Here is a 19,820-nt window from a genome sequence, read left to right on the forward strand (position 1 = left end):
ACATTCCCAGGACTCCACAAAATGCTAAACATGTTACTTCATATATATATTATTTTTCAGATATTGCTTTGATGAATAGGCACTTGTTTAGACAGACTACAATTTATTTACTCTACATTCTAGAAGCCTTGGTTTAACCGGTCAAGCTTGTGGCCTAATTATCACCAAGTTTTAGTGAAAAGTGTTTCGTTTGGAATAGCTGTGTAAATAAGTAGGCCAGACAATACTGTAAATATTTTTTTGCATAAACTTTGCCTATGTTAGTAGTCAGGCACCTCGAAAGCACAACCAGTAGAGCTTGTACTCCAGCAGATGGCAGCATTCAATCCTTTTTTCTTTATGAGGAATAGTTCAGACTATCCTGGTGCATTGCTAGGCCTTGTAACACATGGTTAGCATGGATTATACATTGCACCATAGGTATGTTCATATACTTTGCTTATCCACTGCTGCACACATTTGAATTGAATAACAGCTAAATAGGAATGTGTGTGAATGTTGACTGCAAAAAAAAAATCTAACCAAATGTTAAATATTCGGTTGTTTATCTATTGTTTATGGTAACAGGCAAACCCAAGGTCAGAATGCTCAGTAATTGAGTGAGAGGAGTAAGAATGTCTAGTTGTCTACCACTGAGAGGAACACAACAGAATGTTTATTAAATGTAACCAGCTTCTGACAACATTTTGGCCTATGCAGATCAATGCACTACTAGGCCAAGGGCTTCACATTGAGAGGGGTTGTCTATCTCTTGTCTTCATCAACACTGATCTGGACAGGTGAAACAAATGCTTGGCCTTCAATACAATGCTTATATCTTTATTTATTTCTGCAATGTACTACCATAGACAGTAGCCTACACTGTACTGTCCATCACCGCCCACAACTGAACCAGAGCGGAGAACTAGCCCGTAACCTTCCTATCCAGTCAGATTGTACACTCATGTGGTTTGTCAAAGAATTTGACACACGTGTGAGCGACACAGACCTGGTGGAGAGTATGGTGAAACAGAGAAGACACTGTCTGTCCTGCTGAGTTTTGATGCAGAGTCTTTACCTGACAAAGTCAAACTAGGATGTGGCAGGGTAGACCTCCCGGGATACCACAGTGTGTTGAACAAGATAGGGCCAAGTAGTGGAATAGTGGTGAGGTTTTAATGGGTGTATGGTTAGCTGGTTAGCTGGTAGGGCACATTTTTCTTCCCTTTTCCCTGTCCTTTTTCCCTTCACGTTTTGTGTCACAGAGTGTAATGAATTCACACTCCAGAACAGTAGGCAGAAAACACAGGGCTAGATAAGAAAAATAGATTAATAGGGCGGCCGCACGATAGAAAGTGGGAAGATGGCATTAACTGAGGTTTGGTTTGAAACTGCTAGTGAGTCGGGTGAAGATAATAGCACAGAGAGCGAGAATGAGTGGGTTACAATGGCGAAGAAAAAGGGAAAGGAGAAGTAAAGCTGTGGAGGAAAATAGGAAACCACTTGATTGGTTTTAGTCAGAGTGAGGGTTTTGGATCAACGCTACCTGGGAAATCTGTTTAATGTCTCAAGGAAAATCTGGAATGTGTTGGAGGAAAGTGTGGAGTGGGGGAGAGTCACAAGAAGGGGTCTTTTTTTTATGTGTGTGTCTGCGGATCAGAAGAAGCGTTCTTTAAGACTCAAAAAGATATTGGAGTGGAATGTTTCCTGTATGGATTTTTCGCAGCAGGGCGCCTATCAAGGGTGTTATTTCTGGGGTGGTGCAAGAAGTAAAGGCAGAGGATATAATTGAAGACATACAGTACCAGTCAAAAGTTTGGACACACCTACTCATTCTAGGTTTTTCTTTATTTTTTACTATTTTCTACATTGTAGAATAATAGTGAAGACATCAAAACTATGAAATAACACACATGGAATCATGTAGTAACCAAAAAAGTGTTAAACAAATCTAAATATATTGTATATTTGAGATTCTTCAAAGTAGCCACCCTTTGCCTTGATGACAGCTTTGCACACTCTTGGCATTCTCTCAACCAGCTTCATGAGGTAGTCACCTGGAATGCATTTCAATTAACAGGTGTGCCTTCTTAAAAGTTAATTTGTGGAATTTCTTTCCTTCTTAATGCGTTTGAGCCAATCAGTTGTGTTGTGACAAGGTAGGGTTGGTATACAGAAGATATCCCTATTTGGTAAAAGACCAAGTCCATATTATGGCAAGAACAGCTCAAATAAGCAAAGAGAAACGACAGTCCATCATTACTTTAAGACATGAAGGTTAGTCAATCAGGAACATTTCAAGAACTTTGAAAGTTTCTTCAAGTGCAGTTGCAAAAACCATCAAGCGCTACGATAAAACTGGCTCTCATGAGGACTGCCACAGGAAAGGAAGACCCAGAGTTACCTCTGCTGCAGAGGATAAGTTCATTAGAGTTACCAGCCTCGGAAATTGCAGCCCAAATAAATGCTTCACAGAGTTCAAGTAACAGACACATCTCAACATCAACTGTTCAGAGGAGACTGCGTGAATCAAGCCTTCATTTTAAAAAATGGTTTATTCATGGTCGAATTGCTGCAAAGAAACCACTACTAAAGGACACCAATAAGAAGAAGAGACTTGCTTGGGCCAAGAAACACGAGCAATGGACATTAGACCGGTGGAAATCTGTCCTTTGGTCTGATGAGTCCAAATTTGAGATTTTTGGTTCCAACCGCTGTGTCTTTGTGAGACGCAGAGTAGGTGAACGGATGATCTCCGCATGTATGGTTCCCACCGTGAGGCATAGAGGAGGAGGTGTGATGGTGTGGGGGTGCTTTGCTGGTGACGCTGTTGGTGATTTATTTAGAATTCAAGGCACACTTAACCAGCATGACTACTACAGCATTCTGCAGCGATAGGCCATCCCATCTGGTTGCGCTTAGTGGGACTATCATTTGTTTTTCAACAGGACAATGACCCAACACACCTCCAGGCTATGTAAGGGATATTTGACCAAGAAGGAGAGTGATGGAGAGCTGCATCAGATGACCTGGCCTCCACAATCACCCAACCTCAACCCAATTGAGATGGTTTGGGATGAGATGGACCGCAGAGTGATGGAAAAGCAGCCAACAAGTGCTCAGCATCTGTGGGAACTCCTTCAAGACTGTTGGAAAAGCATTCCAGGTGAAGCTGGTTGAGAGAATGCCAAGAGTGTGCAAAGGCAAATGGTGGCTACTTTGAAGAATCTAAAACATAAAATATATTTGGATTTGTTTAACACTTTTTTGGTTACTACATGATTCCATATGTGTTATTTCATAGTTTTGATGTCTTCACTCTTATTCTACAATGTAGAAAATAGTAAAAATAAAGAAAAACCCTTGAATGAGTAGGTGTGTCCAAACTTTAGACTGGTACTGTAGATGGAGTGGTTGGTGCAGGTCGACTGACCTGTATGGTGGATGGAGAAAATAAATTAATTTCATCCATGCTATTGTTCTTTGATAAAGAGTCACTCCCTTCTCATATAAAGTTAGGATTCATGAGATACCCTGTAAGAGCTTTTGTGCACAAACCCTTTCAGTGTCATAAATGTAAAAGATTTGGTCACGTGTCAAGTGTGTACAGAAGGGAAGAGTATCGTATGCCAGATGAAGTGAAACGCTGCAACTGTGGAGGTGAACATGCGCCTGAATTCTTGGAGTGCCCTGTTAGGGTGAAGGAGAATGAGGTGTTAAGGGTAAGGAGCGTCCAGCGTGTCTCCTATTTGGAGGCGGTAAGAAGATTGGAAGGAACGAGTGGCGGGGAAGAAACAATGGTAGTAGAGCCACCACGAGCAGTGAAGGTTTCTCATCAACCGAGGGATAGTGAAATGCTACACGTTAAAAATGTGGACATTGTATTATTTATTGCAGTGGTCATAAACTCTACAGCACATGCGGAGAAGAAGTCTAAGAACATTGGAATCATTGTGAATGCAGCTGTACCTTTTATGGGTCTTCGTGATTTCACACCCGAGGCCGTGCAAGAAATCCTGTCGGTGAATGTTCCGCCATCACAGGCCCCTGAGCCTGTGTAATTATGTATTTTGGAGTGGACTGTGACTGAAGAAGTGGGATGGGTTTTGTTATTTGACGTGTCTAATTTGGTATTTCGTATGATGTAATTTTCCCCCCTTTCACGCAATGTTTTATTTTTTATTTTCATTCAATATCCTGTCCAGCTGGTGGCGGTAATGCACCATTGACATTGGATGCCAACCGCCGGTAAATCCCATCGAAGAAGAAGAGGAAGGAGTTCGGCCTCACACTCCAGTACAGTTGGTTGCGATCCGACAATAACATTTTAAATAAGAAGAAAGAAACCGAAGAAGACGTGCGACAACGACCCCACTCATTCTCGCGTGGCAGCCCAACCAACCCACAGCACAGAAAAAAGGAGTCACCATCGCAAGTTCGAGTCTTGTCTGCTGTTGGTGGGTTAGCTAAAGAGAAGCTAAACTTGGTTTGCGTGTTAGCCGTGTATTTATGTGAGGGTGTTTGGTTACTTAATTCGGATTCCTCCAAAATGCCTAACATAAAGATATTCAGTGGCAGCTCTCATCCGGACCTTGGCCAAAAAATTGCCGACCGACTGGGACTTGAGCTGGGGAAGGTTGTGACCAAGAAATTCAGCAACCAGGAGACATGGTAGGTTAAAAGTGTTTAAACAATACCTACTGGCTAGTAAGCGTTATTTTACCAATGTGTGAATGTTCTGCCTGGGAATGTTGCTTTGGTTGTTAGCTAGGTACAGGAACGCGTTAGCTAGCTGAAGTTAGCCCACATGGCCGATTGAAAGCGCGAGTGAGTGTGGTCGTTGTTGTTGCTAGTTAGCTAACTAAATTAGCTTACCGCAAACGTGTTCAACTACTAATATAGCTAGCTAACTAGCATTACCTAGCTTTGTTGGCAACTTTATGTAGACCTTAAAATGAGACAGGGTAAGGGCAGGAGGCTTAACGTTAGAACGGCAACTCCCAAAATCCATGTGGACTGTATTGTAATACCGGGCATACACAACACGATTTCGCTACGTTTTTGCAGTCCCAGACTAATTTTCATGATCGGGGTGAAATCCTATGTATGAACTTCGACTAGGATCAGTACGTCGGGACTCGCGTAGTTTCAAAGGGTGAAGGACAAACTGATGCCGGTGGTGGCTGTTCCGTTCTGCAGACCCTTGTCGGATGATGTTCCGATAAGTTTCTGACATGTCCGAAATGTTTGTCGTGCATCTTGTAGTATGAGCAGTGCTACGACGCGATTGGACAAGTACTACTGCCAATGAGCACTCAGCATGTTAGAGCAAAACAATTTGATATTTTAGTCATTTAGCAGACGCTCTTATCCAGAGCGACCTACAATTAGTGAGTGCATACATTTTTCATACTGGCCCCCCGTGGGAACAATGATGGTGAAGCGGGAAGCAACAACAACTTGCAGGTTGTCACTGGTTACCACAGCCAAAACCAAAAATGGGGTTCTTAATTTAAGTTCAGGGTTAGGGGCGGCAGGTAGCTTAGTGGTTAAGAGCTTTGTGCCAGTAACCGAAAGGTCGCTCGTTCTAATCCCCGAGCCGACTAGGTGAAAAATCTGTCGATGTGCCCTTGAGCAAGGCACTTAACCCTAATTGCTCCTGTAAGTCGCTCTGGATAAGAGCGTCTGCTAAATGACTAAAATGTAAAAAAATGGTTAGGCATAAGGTTAGCAGTTTGGTTTAAAATCCGATTTTAATAATTGTTTGCAGAAATCGGCGTGGTTTAGCCATAATTATGACTCATGAGACCTAGCACAAAGGCACAATTGTGTGTGATTGTGGCCAGGGGAGTTCCTGCATATGGGCATTCCTGCATATTTTTTGGGGGGCGAAGGACCCTGTCTGCCGTAACTATGTACCAGATACCTCGTAGCTAGCTAGCACACAGTTCCTTTTGCTCCCGCCTGCTGAACACCTGCTGTTAACAGAACTGCGGGAAAGCAATGCCCGACAGGCAGGGACGACAGACATGGTCTACTGATGTTATAGTTAGCTAGCTACCTATCCCGCCTGCTGTTTACCGGAGTCCTAGCCTGCTAGCTATCACCCAGTGTCCTTCACTAACGCCTGCTGTACACCTGCCCTCGCCGTCGTTATCGTTAACATAACTGCGGGAAAGCAGTGCCAGACAGGCGGGGGTGAAGTACGCTGTCTACCCGTGTGCTAACTACATATCCCGCCTGCTATGTACCTTCGCTCCCGCTTGCCGAACACTTGCCGTCGATAACAGAACTGCGGGAAAACAGTACTAGACAGGCGGGGGCGAAGGACACTGTCTACCGGTGTCAATCAATCAAATGTTATTTATAAAGCCCTTTTTACATCTGCAGATGTCACAAAGTGCTATACCGAAACCCAGCCTAAAACCCAAACAGCAAGCAATGCAGATGTAGAAGCATGGTGGCTAGTAAAAACTCCCTAGAAAGGCAGAAACCTAGAGGGGAACCAGGCTCTGAGGGGTGGACAGTCCCCTTCTGGCTGTGCCGGGTGGAGATTATAACAGTACATGGCCATTAAGGCCAGATTTTTCTCCAAGATGTTCAAACGTTCATAGATGACCAGCAGGGTCAAATAATAATCACAGTGGTTGTAGAGGTTGCAACAGGTCAGTACATCAGGAGTAAATGTCACTTGGCTTTTCATAGCCGGGCATTTAGAGGTTGAAATAGCAGGTGCAGTAGAGAGAGAGAGTTGAAAACAGCAGGTCTGGGACAAGGTAGCATGTCTGGTGAACAGGTCAGGGTTCCTGAGTGGAAACTGTAGCAGCAGCACGACCAGGTGGACTGGGGACAGCAATGATTCATCAGGCCAGGTAGTCCTGAGGCATGGTCCTAGGGCTCAGGTCCTCTGGGATGGGAGGGAGAGAGAGGGAGAATTAGAGGGAGCATACTTATATTCACACAGGACACCGGATAAGACAGGAGAATAACACCAGACATAAGACTGACCCTAGCCCCCCGGCACATAGACTATTTCAGCATAGATACTGGAGGCTGAGACGGGGGGGGTTGGGAGACACTGTGGCACCGTCCGACGATACCCCCGGACAGGGCCAACCAGGCAGGATATAACCCCACCCACTTTGCCAAAGCACAGCCCCCACACCACCAGAGGGATATCAACAGACCACCAACCTACTACCCTGAGACAAGGCTGAGTATAGCGGTCTCCTCACTGACGAGCCCGAGGGAGCGACAAACCGGACAGGAAGATCACGTCTGTGACTCAACCCACTCAAGTGATGCACCCCTCCTATGGACGGCATGGAAAGCACCAGTAAGCCAGTGACTCAGCCCCCATAATAGGGTCAGAGGCAGAGAATCCCAATGGAGAGACAGGAACCGGCCAGGCAGAGACAGCAAGGGTGGTTTGTGCTCCAGTGCCTTTCCGTTCACCTTCGCACCCCTGGGCCAGACTACACTCAATCATAGGACCTACTGAAGAGATGAGTCTTCAGTAAAGACTTAAAGGTCGAGACAGAGTCTGCGTCTCTCACATGGATAGGCGGACCATTCCATAAAAATGGAGCTCTATAGGAGAAAGTCCTGCCACCAGCTGTTTGCTTAGAAATTCCAGGGACAATAAGGAGGCCTGCGTCTTGTGACCGTAGCGTACGTGTAGGTATGTACGGCAGGACCAAAGCTAGCTAGCTACCTATCCCGCCTGCTGTGTACCGGAGTCCTAGCTAACTGCGTTGGCGCCCCACCTCTTCTGTGGGGTATATCAGCAGTTGGCATCCAACGTTATGGTGCATTACCGCCACCTACTGTACTGGAGCGCTTCCGCCTGTGTACTGGAGTCCTAGTTAAAAAATTGACCAATAAAAGTATAAAGAGGGGTTCCTGCAGATGCAGGAATGCTCACATGCAGGAACGCCCCGAATTGCAGGCCGCAATTGCACCCTTGTCCAAAGGCCGGCAGATGGTGATATTGAGTTTAGGGCTGTCCCCGACAAACATTTTTTTTTAGGTCGACCGAAATCCGTCTGGTCGACATTTTAAAAATGTATTTTTCCATATATAGATACACCCTATGTGTTTAAAATAAAATAAAAATCAACTATATGCATCGAGCTTGTCTGATACTTTAAGCTCACTGTCACTCTTCCTCCACAGAGGAGCTCTGTCAGTGACCATTGGGTTCTTGGTCACCTCCCTGACCGGCCCTTCTCCCCCGATTGCTCAGTTTGGCCGGGCGGCCAGCTCTAGGAAGTGTCTTGGTGGTTCCAAACTTCTTCCATTTAAGAATGACGGAGGCCACTGTGTTCTTGGGTACCTTCAATGCTGCAGATATTTTTTGGTACCCTTCCCCAGATCTGTCCCTCGACACGATCTTGTCTCGGGGGCTCTACGGACAATTCCTTCGACGTCATGGCTTGGTTTTTGATCTGACATGCACTGTCAACTGTGGAACCTTGTATAGACAGGTGTGTGCCTTTCCAAATCCTGTCCAATCAATTGAATGAGCTCAATTTCTAATCTCATCGCAAAGGGTCTGAATACTTATGTAAAAAGGGTATTTGTTTTTTTAGTTTTAATAAATACATTTGCAAAAATGTATAACCTGTTTTCGCTTTGTCATTGTGTTAGATTGATGAGGGGGGGACAAACAATTTAATCCATTAGAATAAGGCTGTAACAAAATGTGAAAAAAGTCAAGGGGTCTGAATACTTTCCGAATGCACTGTGTGTGTGTGCTACTGCTCAACCCAAAAGAATATTGGTCGACCAACAGCCTATCGACCAGTTGACTATTTGGGGTCAGCCCTAATTGTGTCATGTCATCTTACCGTCCTAATGCATTGTATGCAGCCGGCAATACATTCGTATCCCTTGTGGACCGGTTTGTACCTAAAACATTCTCCATTTCGGCTGCATAGGCTTCAATATCTTCAACTTAATTTAATGGCGGGGGGGATATGCGTACCCTCCTTATGAAACACTGTTTTCCACCACCATGCTAGTGGCTAAATGCCAATTCCGGCTGTTGTGTATCGCGTTCAGTTGCTATCAGACCAGGGGTTCTGTTTTTTTTTACGCCTACTGTGTTAGCAGCATCGCATGGGCAGACTGGTTGTCGCTAGATGCACTACATCACCAAAAGTATATGGACACCTGGTCGTCGAACATCCCATTCCAAAATCATGGGCATTAATATGGAGTTGGTCCCCTCTTTGCTGCTATTACAGCCTTCACTCTTCTGGGAAAGCATTCAACTAGATGTTGGAACATTGCTACGGGACTTGCTTCCATTCAGCCACGAGCATTAGTGGGGTCGGGAATGGATGTTGGGCGATAAGGCCTGGCTCGCAGTCGGCATTCCAATTAATCCCAAAGGTGTTCGATGGGGTTGAGGTCAGGGATCTGTGCAGGCCAGTCAAGTTCTTCCACACCGATCTCGACAAACCATTTATGTATGGACCTCGCTTTGTGCACGGGGGCATTGTCATGCTAAAACAGGAAAGGGCCTTCACCAAACTGTTGCCACAAAGTTGGAAGCACAGAATCGTCTAGAATGTAATTGTATGCTGTAGCGTTAAGATTTCTCTTCACTGGAACTAAGGGGCCTAGCCGGAACCATGTAAAACAGTCCCAGACCATTATTCCTCCTCCACCAAAGTTTACAGTTGGGGCAGGTGGCGTTCTCCTGGCATCCGCTAAACCCAGATTCGTCCATCGGACTACCAGATGGTGAAGCGTGATTCATCACTCCAGAGAACGCGTTTCCACTGCTCCAGAGTCCAATGGCAGCGAGCTTTACACCACTCCAGCCGATAGATATTTAGTTATGTTTGATACCTGACAGAAAATAAGGAAGTAGCTTTGATAAGAAGTATTTAAGATTTTAATGCTACAATACACAAGACAGGTGGCTATCAGAGTCTGCGTGTGAACGACTGAGCAGCCATTCCAGGGGACTTTTGAGAGATTTTGTATGTTTGCCCACTGACAAAGAAATGATCAGTCTATAATTTTAATGGTACGTTTATTTGAACAGTGAGAGACAGAATAACAACAACAAAAATCCAGAAAAACGCATGTCAAAAATCTTATAAATTGATTTGCATTTTAATGAGGGGAAATAAGTATTTGACCCCCTCTCAATCAGAAAGATTAAAGGGAGTGCTCCTAATCTCAGCTTGTTACCTGTATAAAAGACACCTGTCCACAGAAGCAATCAATCAATCAGATTCCAAACTCTCCACCATGGCCAAGACAAAAGAGCTCTCCCAAGGATGTCAGGGACAAGATTGTAGACCTACACAAGGCTGGAATGGGCTACAAGACCATCGCCAAGCAGCTTGGTGAGAAGGTGACAACAGTTGGTGCGATTATTCGCAAATGGAAGAAACACAAAATAACTGTCAATCTCCCTCGGCCTGGGGCTCCATGCAAGATCTCACCTCGTGGAGTTGCAATGATCATGAGAACGGTGAGGAATCAGCCCAGAACTACACGGGAGGATCTTGTCAATGATCTCAAGGCAGCTGGGACCATAGTCACCAAGAAAACAATTGGTAACACACTACGCCGTGAAGGACTGAAATCCTGCAGCGCCCGCAAGGTCCCCCTGCTCAAGAAAGCACATATACATGCCCGTCTGAAGTTTGCCAATGAACATCTGAATGATTCAGAGGAGAACTGGGTGAAAGGGTTGTGGTCAGATGAGACCAAAATCGAGCTCTTTGGCATCAACTCAATTCGCCGTGTTTGGAGGAGGAGGAATGCTGCCTATGACCCCAAGAACACCATCCCCACTGTCAAACATGGAGGTGGAAACATTATGCTTTGGGGGTGTTTTTCTGCTAAGGGGACAGGACAACTTCACCGCATCAAAGGGACGATGGACGGGACCATGTACCGTCAAATCTTGGGTGAGAACCTCCTTCCCTCAGCCAGGGTATTGAGAATGGGTCGTGGATGGGTATTCCAGCATGACAATGACCCAAAACACACGGCCAAGGCAACAAAGGAGTGGCTCCAAGAATAAGCACATTAAGGTCCTGGAGTGGCCTAGCCAGTCTCCAGACCTTAATCCCATAGAAAATCTGTGGAGGGAGCTGAAGGTTCGAGTTGCCAAACGTCAGCCTCGAAACCTTAATGACTTGGAGAAGATCTGCAAAGAGGAGTGGAACAAAATCCCTCCTGAGATGTGTGCAAACCTGGTGGCCAACTACAATAAACGTCTGACCTCTGATTGCCAACAAGGGTTTTGCCACCAAGTACGAAGTCATGTTTTGCAGAGGGGTCAAGTACTTATTTCCCTCATTAAAATGCAAATCAATTCATAAGATTTTTTACATGCGTTTTTGTGGATTTTGTTGATATTCTGTCTCTCAGCATTAAAATTATAGACTGAATTTCTTTGTCAGTGGGCAAACGTACAAAATCAGCAGGGGATCAAATACAGAGAGAGAGATGTTTTTAAAATTTCTAACAGACAACTCTTGGTCGACTAACAACATTTTTTTTAGTTGGGTACAGCCCTAGTGTGAATATATGGATCATTCATTGAGTGTTGTTTAGTCTATTGACCTGGAAGCCCATGATGCCATGATTATGTACATTAACAGAATGGGGCGGCAGGTAGCTTAGTGGGTAAGAGCGTTGTGCCAGTAACCGAAAGGTCGCTGGTTCTAATCCCCGAGCCGACTAGGTGAACTGTCGATGTGCCCTTGAGCAAGGCACTTAACCCTAATTGCTCCTGTAAGTCGCTCTGGATAAGAGCGTCTGCTAAATGACTAAAATGTAAATGTAAATGTCTTCTCTTCATGTTCTCTACCTGTTATGGTCCTGTCACCATGTATAGCTACTGTCTGACACTGTATGACTTGATCCTGCAGCGTGGAGATTGGGGAGAGTGTCAGAGGAGAGGATGTCTACATTGTCCAGAGTGGTTGTGGTGAGATTAATGATAACTTAATGGAGCTCCTCATCATGATCAATGCCTGTAAGATTGCCTCTGCCTCACGAGTCACGGCTGTCATCCCCTGTTTCCCATATGCAAGACAAGACAAGAAGGACAAGGTGGGGGTGAGGGAAACTTTTAAAATAGTTTGTTCTGTTCACAGCACCAACACACTTCACACCATCTATAGTCAGTCAGTCCATTTGCTTTGATGTCATCATATATTTGACTGCTTCTCAAAAATGCCATATTGGGCAAACCAATTTGGTTGATTTAGAATATAACTGACAAAGCTAATTCAGAAAAGAGATGGGTCTCCCTCTGTTATTTTTTAAATTGCATTGTCTCAATGGGCCTTCTTCTGCATGCATTGTATGATTATAGAGATGAACAATGTTTTTCTGAACAGAGTCGGGCGCCCATCTCTGCAAAGCTGGTGGCCAACATGTTGTCAGTGTCAGGAGCCGATCACATAATCACCATGGACCTGCACGCCTCGCAGATACAGGTGAGCCTTCTGGCACATTATTTGGCTCGTTCCATCTATATTGCAGTCACTAGTGTAGGATACACAACTAAGATGTACAAATGATTGATTAGGCTATACGATACTTGTGTTGCGTACTATAAACGGGTTGCCTGACAACGTCACAAATGATGCACGTGCATCGCAGGGGTAGAAGGCTGTGTTATGATTCTGAACGATCAGATGGCTAGCAACAATTACAAGAAGCTGCCATGTGGGGAATCCTAGGTGGCTGGTTTCAGATAGTTGTATCTTGTAGTGCTGAGCGTTAAGTGCTTTTTGAAGTCTGTTTTGGTTTTGGTTCGATTATTACAAAATAATCATGGTTTTCTGTTTCAATATTATTATTTTTACGTTAAATGCATTATGAAATAATGACATTAAAATGATTAGAGCTTTTTAATGGAAAAGTAAAAAATGGTGAACATTCAATTGCCAAAACATTGAAAATATTCCATTGTCTTGTCAGGTCCACATATCATTTTTTAATTCCTTAAAGTCATCATCTCTGCTCAGGCAGTAGCAGCCAGACAGACAACCATCTAATACTCTGTTCTCCCCATACTATACTGTCTTTAGTCATCCTATTTAGCTAGGCTAACCGGCCTAAGTATGCTACAGAGCTGTCTGATAATCATTTTACTAGTTCTTCAAAGTAGATAAGGCATACTTTCACGAACTCTATCCCCCTCGTCGTTGTGGTCTGGGTGTATCTAACCTAACGTAGCAGGCGTCAGTGTATCCATCTGTGTCCGAGCCGGAAAATAACAGGCTTATGGTCATTGTAGTTAACTACCACGTTTTGGCGCTGAACTAGGTTGAATATTTGCTTAATGAAAACTACAACTTCCTTCAGCCCAGCGTCCCATATAGTTCTTGACTTCATTTCTCTCATGAATGATTTGATTTCTTTCTAGATAAATGGCACGTTGGGCTCACAAAACCCGCCCGAACTAAATGGGATTCAAGTACGTTGAACAAAAATATAAATGTAACATGCAACAATTTCAAAGATTTTACTTAGTTACAGTTGATATGAGGAAATCAGTCAATTAAAATAAATAAATTAGGCCCTAATCTATGGATTTCACATGACTGGGAATACAGATATGCATCTGTTGGTCACAGATACCTTTAAAAAAAAAAAAAGTAGGGGTTTGGCTCAGAAAATCAGTCAGGATCTGGTGTGACCACCATATTTGCCTCATGCAGCGTGACACATCTCCTTCGCATAGAGTTGATCAGGCTGTTGATTGTGGCCAGTGAATGTTGTCAGACTCCTCGTCAATGGCTGTGCGAAGTTGCTGGATATTGGCGGGAACTGGAACACGCTGTCGTACACGTCGATCCAGACGATTCCAAACATGCTCAATGGGTGACATGTCTGGTGAGTATGCAGGCCATGGAAGAACTGGGACATTTTCAGCTTCCAGGAATTGTGTACAGATCCTTGCGACATGGGGCCGTGCATTATCATGCTGAAACATGAGGTGATGGCGGCGGATGAATGGCACGACAATGGGCCTCAGAATCTCGTGACGGTATCTCTGTGCATTCAAATTGCCATCAATAAAATGCAATTATTCGTTGTCCGTAGCTTATGCCTGCCCATACCATCACCCCACTGCCACCATTGGGCACTCACAACGTTGACATCAGCAAACCGACGCTACACATGCTGTCTGCCATCTGCCCAGTACAGTTGAAACCCGCATTCATCTGCGAAGAGCACACTTCTCCAGCGTGCCGATGGCCATCAAAGGTGAGCATTTGCCCTCTGAAGTCAGTTACGATGCCGAACTGCAGTCAGGTCAAGACCTGGTGAGGACTACGAGCATGCAGATGAGCTTCCCTGAGACTGCTTCTGACAGTTTGTGCAGAAATTATTTGGTTGTGCAAACCCACAGTTTCATCAGCTGTCCGGGTGGATTGTCTCAGATGATCCGCAGGTGAAGAAGTTGGATGTGGAGGTCCTGGGCTGGCGTGGTTACACGTGGTCTGCGGTTGTGAAGCCGGTTGGATGTACTGCCAAATTCTCCAACGACATTGGAGAGGCGGCTTATGGTAGAGAAATTAACATGAAATTATCTGGCAACCGCTCTGGTGGACATTCCTGCAGTCAGCATGCCAATTGCACGCTCCCTCAACTTGAGACAACTGTGGCATTGTGTTGTGACACAACTGCACATTTTAGTGGCCTTTTATTGTCCCCAGCACAAGGTGCACCTGTGTAATGATCATGCTGTTTAATCAGCTTCTTGATATGCCACACTTGTCAGGTGGATTTATTATCTTGGCAAAGGAGAAATGCTCACTAACAGGGATGTAAACAAATTTGGTCACAGAATTGAAGAAAAATAAGCTTTATGCGTGTATGGAACATTTCTGGGATCTTTTATTTCAGCTCATGAAACATGGGAACAACACTTAACATGTTTATAATTTTTGTTCAGTGTAATTGAACCGATGTTAGTCAATTAGTTTAATAACCGAAAAAACCCTCATTCGGTTAATTTCTTCGCACTAGTATCTTGTTCTTGATACCATGTCTTGTTTTGACTTATGCCACGTCTATATGACACATTTTCTAAATAACTGTTACGATGTATTTGAGACTTATTTTGTAACCATAAACTGTATAGGTGCTTATTTTGCAAATGTATTTGTTTTTAATAAACATTTGGAGACAAAATATAGTTTACATGTCAACCCCATCTTGCCCCGAAGAGGTGCGTGCATCGGTTTTGTTTCTTAACAACATACTGTCAATAGTGAGCCACATGAAAGTTTCTCCAAAAGGCTGTTGCAAGTAAGGCCTTGAAGACACTGACTAGTGATCCTGTATCTTATCATGGGTTTGCTCGCTGTATGCCTCTGTAGGGGTTCTTTGATATCCCCGTGGACAATCTATACGCGGAGCCAGCTGTGCTGAAATGGATCAAAGAGAACATCAATGAGTGGAAGAATTGCACCATTGTGTCTCCTGATGCCGGAGGAGCCAAAAGGTAGATTGGAGGAGGCCAATGGGCCTGTAGATGCTTCATCAATACAAAGGGTCAAAAGGACAGATTTGAGTTGTTAGGAATATTAGCATTGTTGAAAGGATGATTGTTGCTCAATTCATTATTTTCAAGGGATTCGTCACGTTCACCTCATTCAGCCGATTACAACAATTCCGTTGTAATAGGAAAGTCATTTTGATACTGTCATTACAGAGTTTGTATTTGGGATTAATCATAGAATCATAAACCTGTGTCTTACTATATATTCCCTTCCTCCTATAGATGTAACTTTGGAATGATTGACATCACCTGTAGTACCATAACCTCACCAATCTGTGGATTGCCTTTGCAGGGTCACCTCTATAGCAGACAGGCTGAATGTGGACTTCGCCCTAATCCACAAAGAGCGAAAGAAGGCTAACGAGGTGGACCGCATGGTCCTGGTGGGGGACGTGAAGGACAGAGTGGCCATCTTGGTTGACGACATGGCAGACACCTGCGGCACCATCTGCCACGCTGCAGATAAGTGAGTCGCTACTGTGTTTAAGCTGCATACATCTTTACAGAGCAGAGACTGAATATTCAATCTTTAAATGTACAGCAAATACAGACCGGAGCTGTTACATCTGTTTAAGGAAGTCTCTGAAAAGGAAAATGTATGGATAGCAAAGTTGTATACAAACAAAATGTGGAGATTCAACCAAATGTTTTGTTTCTGAATATTCAGGCTGCTCTCTGCTGGAGCCACGAAGGTCTATGCCATCCTGACCCATGGGATCTTTTCAGGCCCTGCTATCACCCGCATCAACAATGCCTGTTTTGAGGCTGTGGTAGTCACGAATACCATCCCTCAGGAGGATAAGATGAAACACTGTTCAAAAATACAGGTTAGAATCCCCACCTCATCACAGGGGCTCAGCACCTGATTTGTTGCAGAGTTTAGATCTGGGGAATTGAAACAAAAACATTCCATTATTTTAAAAAATATATAAGTTGAGTTGTTGTTTTAACAAATGTTTTTCTTTCACAAATAACAGATCACATGACACCTTTACAGAGCACACATACCAACCTCCCTCCACCCCATGAAAACCTTTCAAACTTTGTCCAAACAATGCCCAATGATTACCTAAGCAGCAGGCTGTCAACAATTTTAATTTCAATGGCTCAGCATGTTGCCTGGACTACTTACATTTCTGTTTGATTGATTCTTACTGTTTATTGCATTGTCTAACTCCTTACTGTGCTGAACATTTCCAAATCTGTGAGTATAGTTACTGCAGTGTTTCCTCTTGAAGAATTTGTAGAAGGGGTTATATAATATTTATGAAGGACTGAAGCTCAGTTCTGGTGAATTTTTAAAAGGACCCCCCCCCTCCCCCAGTTGCCACTACGCAACCAAAAATGTAATCTGACTTATTTTGAGTTATGATGCCGGTTTACCCCAAGTAAACCTACAATTGACCCGTGTTCCATTTAGCCCCACTCTCCCATATGCACTAACAGCAGATTGTGGAGTGGTAAAATGCTTAACCATGCCACTGCTAAAAATGCAGGGTTTAAAATGGTACATGTTCATATTTAGGAGTTGAAATAAATAAGTAGGAATAGAAAGATAGGATCTCCCTCTTTTTAACAAAGGCCATTAAAACTGCTGTTTTCCCCACGATTGCAAGAATTGTTGTGCATTGACTGCTTGTCAGAATGCATGTTTCCCTCCCTATGGTACTCCTAACTTGAATGGGCCACAAGGAATATTGATCTCGCATAGAACACACAAGAACATGCAGACAATGTATAAACTATTCTACTATGGGGTTGTCTGAATTTTCTATTAATTACTCATTTTGTTTGCAGAGGAAGTAAATGTGGACTGATCCTGGATCTTCAAAGTGTGACTTGGTCCAAAAATGTTTTAATTTTTTTTTGCCGTGAGCACCACAGCTAAATAACTATAGCAGAAACACTGAGCTACTGGTGGTGTTATTTAGTTAACCAATTGCTTTCTTTGTGGTTTGAAGTTTTTATCTGTGGAGGAAATAAGTCTGGGTGATAATTTGATTCATACATTTTTCTCCCCCACTCATCCCTTCAGGTTATTGACATCTCCATGATTCTAGCTGAGGCTATTCGCCGGACACACAACGGCGAGTCAGTGTCGTATCTATTCAGCCATGTTCCCTTGTAACATCCCATCAGCACCACCACCCTGCTTTCACAGGAAACCTGTACCAAAGGAGGGATGTCTGGAGCACCACCATCATCTCAGCCCATCCATTTAATCCCTGTGTCAAGAGAAAGGATGGAAGTAGTTAGGAAATACCGTGGGGTCAATTAAAAGAAGCTCCTTGCCAATATTCTGTTACAGTGCACTGGCTATCAACTGGTTTGACCTTTGACCAAATGCCAGATTTGAGTTAATTGGCGTAATAATATGCCAGGTTGTTTCATATAGGCATAGTCTATTACAAGATTGAGAAGCTTTAGTTTACATTGCTGCTGACAGCCATTTTGAGAGAAATGTTCACTCCAATATGGCAAGTTATGTTTAATGAGCTTGTTATTTTATCTTACTGATCAATTTTTTCAATACAAGGCAGATTTGGGCTACCCACTTGCATTTCCTAGATAATGTTTTAATTTTGAGATCATTGTACTGATAACTCTGCTTTTGCACAGTTCAACAGCAAAGCATTGTGTACCGTTTACATCCTCACTTTAGATAGGCTTTAGTTGTTTTTATGCTAAATAAGCTTTTGTTTTTTACGCAATATTGTAGGACCCGTTTGCAGTTCACAATTCCAAGTGTCCTTAATTCTATGCCTTGGCGTGTTGATACCATGATTTTAATATTTAGTTGCATGATTTTATGTAATTGTAATAAACGCATTACTTGCACACATACAGGTAACTGCCAAAATAAAGGAAACACCAACATAGTGTCTTAATCGGGCGTTGGGGCACCATGAGCCGCTAGAACAGCTTCAACGTACCTTGGCATAGATTCTACTAGTGCCTGGAACTCTATTAGAGGAATGCGACACCATTCTTCCACGAGAAATTCCATAATTGTGTGTTTTATTGATGGTGGTGAAAAACACTGTCTCAGGCGCTGCTCCACAATCTCCCATAGGTGTTCAATTTGGGTTGAGATCTAGTGACGGACACACCCTTTATGCTCCTTTGAGACCCCTCTTTCAAAGTCACTGAGATCTCTTCTCATGGTAGCCAAAATAATGGGCAACGGGGCATTTTTATACATGACCCTAAGCATGATGGGCTGTTTTAATTGCGTAATTAACTCAGAAACCGCAGCTGCTTTCAATATGCTTTGTATCCCTCATTTACTCAAGCGTTTCCTTTTATTTTGGTATTTACCTCTACCTAATTAATGTGATTCAATGTCATGAACATCTGCCATATTTTATTCATCAAGCAATAGGGCATGTAATGCATGGATGGAGCCTCTAATGTAGCGGACACATTATTTGAGCTTTACTAGCCCATGTGGTTTTGCGTAGAGGTATTGGAAAGTTTCAATTATTTTAACTTCCACGCTAAAACTCGGGAATCCTAAGGGCACTCGCCCTTCAGTTCAGTCCTCTTCTATTTCGAAAACAATGGCTTGTGTAGCTCAAAGCCTGCCCATGTGTAAGGCCTGCTTCAACAATATATATATTTTTTTTCGAGTATAAAGTATTGTCAGTCAGTCCTATAACTCTCAAACACGGCTGTAGCTGCTTCAATACTCGGTAAGAGCAATCCACACCAAGCCCATTATACCCCAGAATCGAATCTGTATGATTTTACTGTTTTACACCAATGTGTGTAAATGTGTCTGATTTTAGCTGAGATTATAGCGCTCTTTAAAACAGAACCTACTCTAACACCTCTTGATTGATTTGAAGATCCCTGTTGCCTTAAGTGGAAAATGTGCAGGATTTAATATTGTTTCCATGAGCTTTCCTGCCTTCTCCACAACATCGAGACTAGAAATGAATGTATTGGGTTATGAACTTGGAACAATAAAATTATATCTGGAACTTTGAATAGTTTAACATTTGTTTTGTGTTTATCTATGCAATTCAAAGTAACGTGGGGAACTTGGCAGTCAGCAGAGGGCTCAGTCTAAAGTTCCTGTTACGTTCATATGTATGAGTTGTATTCCCTTGATGTATAATAAAACAATTTTATTTGGAATAGATGCATCACACAAAAACACTGCATGCCTTCTACCAAATAATGAGTGAAGCAAGGTGTCCACAGCAGTAGGTATTAAGCTAACCTGGCGCTGCTAACAGAATAAATACATCTGCACCTGTAATTAGCCCACCCAACTACCTCA

At 43.4% G+C, this 19,820-nt stretch overlaps 1 protein-coding gene across 2 annotated transcripts; it reads left to right on the forward strand.

Annotated features, from left to right (window-relative positions):
* Nucleotides 1-3,594: 3,594 nt before the first annotated feature.
* Nucleotides 3,595-19,525, forward strand: LOC121580005 (ribose-phosphate pyrophosphokinase 1). Of its 2 annotated transcripts, none has more exons than XM_041895080.2 (7): nt 3,595-4,650; nt 11,883-12,066; nt 12,357-12,455; nt 15,354-15,478; nt 15,828-16,001; nt 16,203-16,362; nt 17,571-19,525. In XM_041895080.2, the coding sequence occupies exons 1-7, from the start codon at nt 4,529-4,531 to the stop codon at nt 17,661-17,663; spliced, it is 957 nt and encodes a 318-aa protein (XP_041751014.1). In that variant the 5' UTR covers nt 3,595-4,528; the 3' UTR covers nt 17,664-19,525. The 2 variants fall into 2 exon arrangements, with proteins under 2 accessions (XP_041751014.1, XP_041751013.1); XM_041895079.2 differs by having other exon boundaries at nt 3,596-4,650; nt 11,883-12,072.
* Nucleotides 19,526-19,820: the final 295 nt, after the last annotated feature.

This window comes from Coregonus clupeaformis, chromosome 13 (assembly GCF_020615455.1).
Source record: "Coregonus clupeaformis isolate EN_2021a chromosome 13, ASM2061545v1, whole genome shotgun sequence".
NCBI classification, from domain to species: domain Eukaryota; kingdom Metazoa; phylum Chordata; class Actinopteri; order Salmoniformes; family Salmonidae; genus Coregonus; species Coregonus clupeaformis.

Bases quoted from the DNA above. Each gene is read 5' to 3' on its own strand.
- LOC121580005 (XM_041895079.2), top strand. From the start codon at position 4,529: ATGCCTAACATAAAGATATTCAGTGGCAGCTCTCATCCGGACCTTGGC. The intron at 4,651-11,882 runs GTAGGTTAAAAG...TTGATCCTGCAG, and splicing joins TTCAGCAACCAGGAGACATG to CGTGGAGATTGGGGAGAGTG. The intron at 12,456-15,353 runs GTGAGCCTTCTG...ATGCCTCTGTAG, and splicing joins TGCACGCCTCGCAGATACAG to GGGTTCTTTGATATCCCCGT.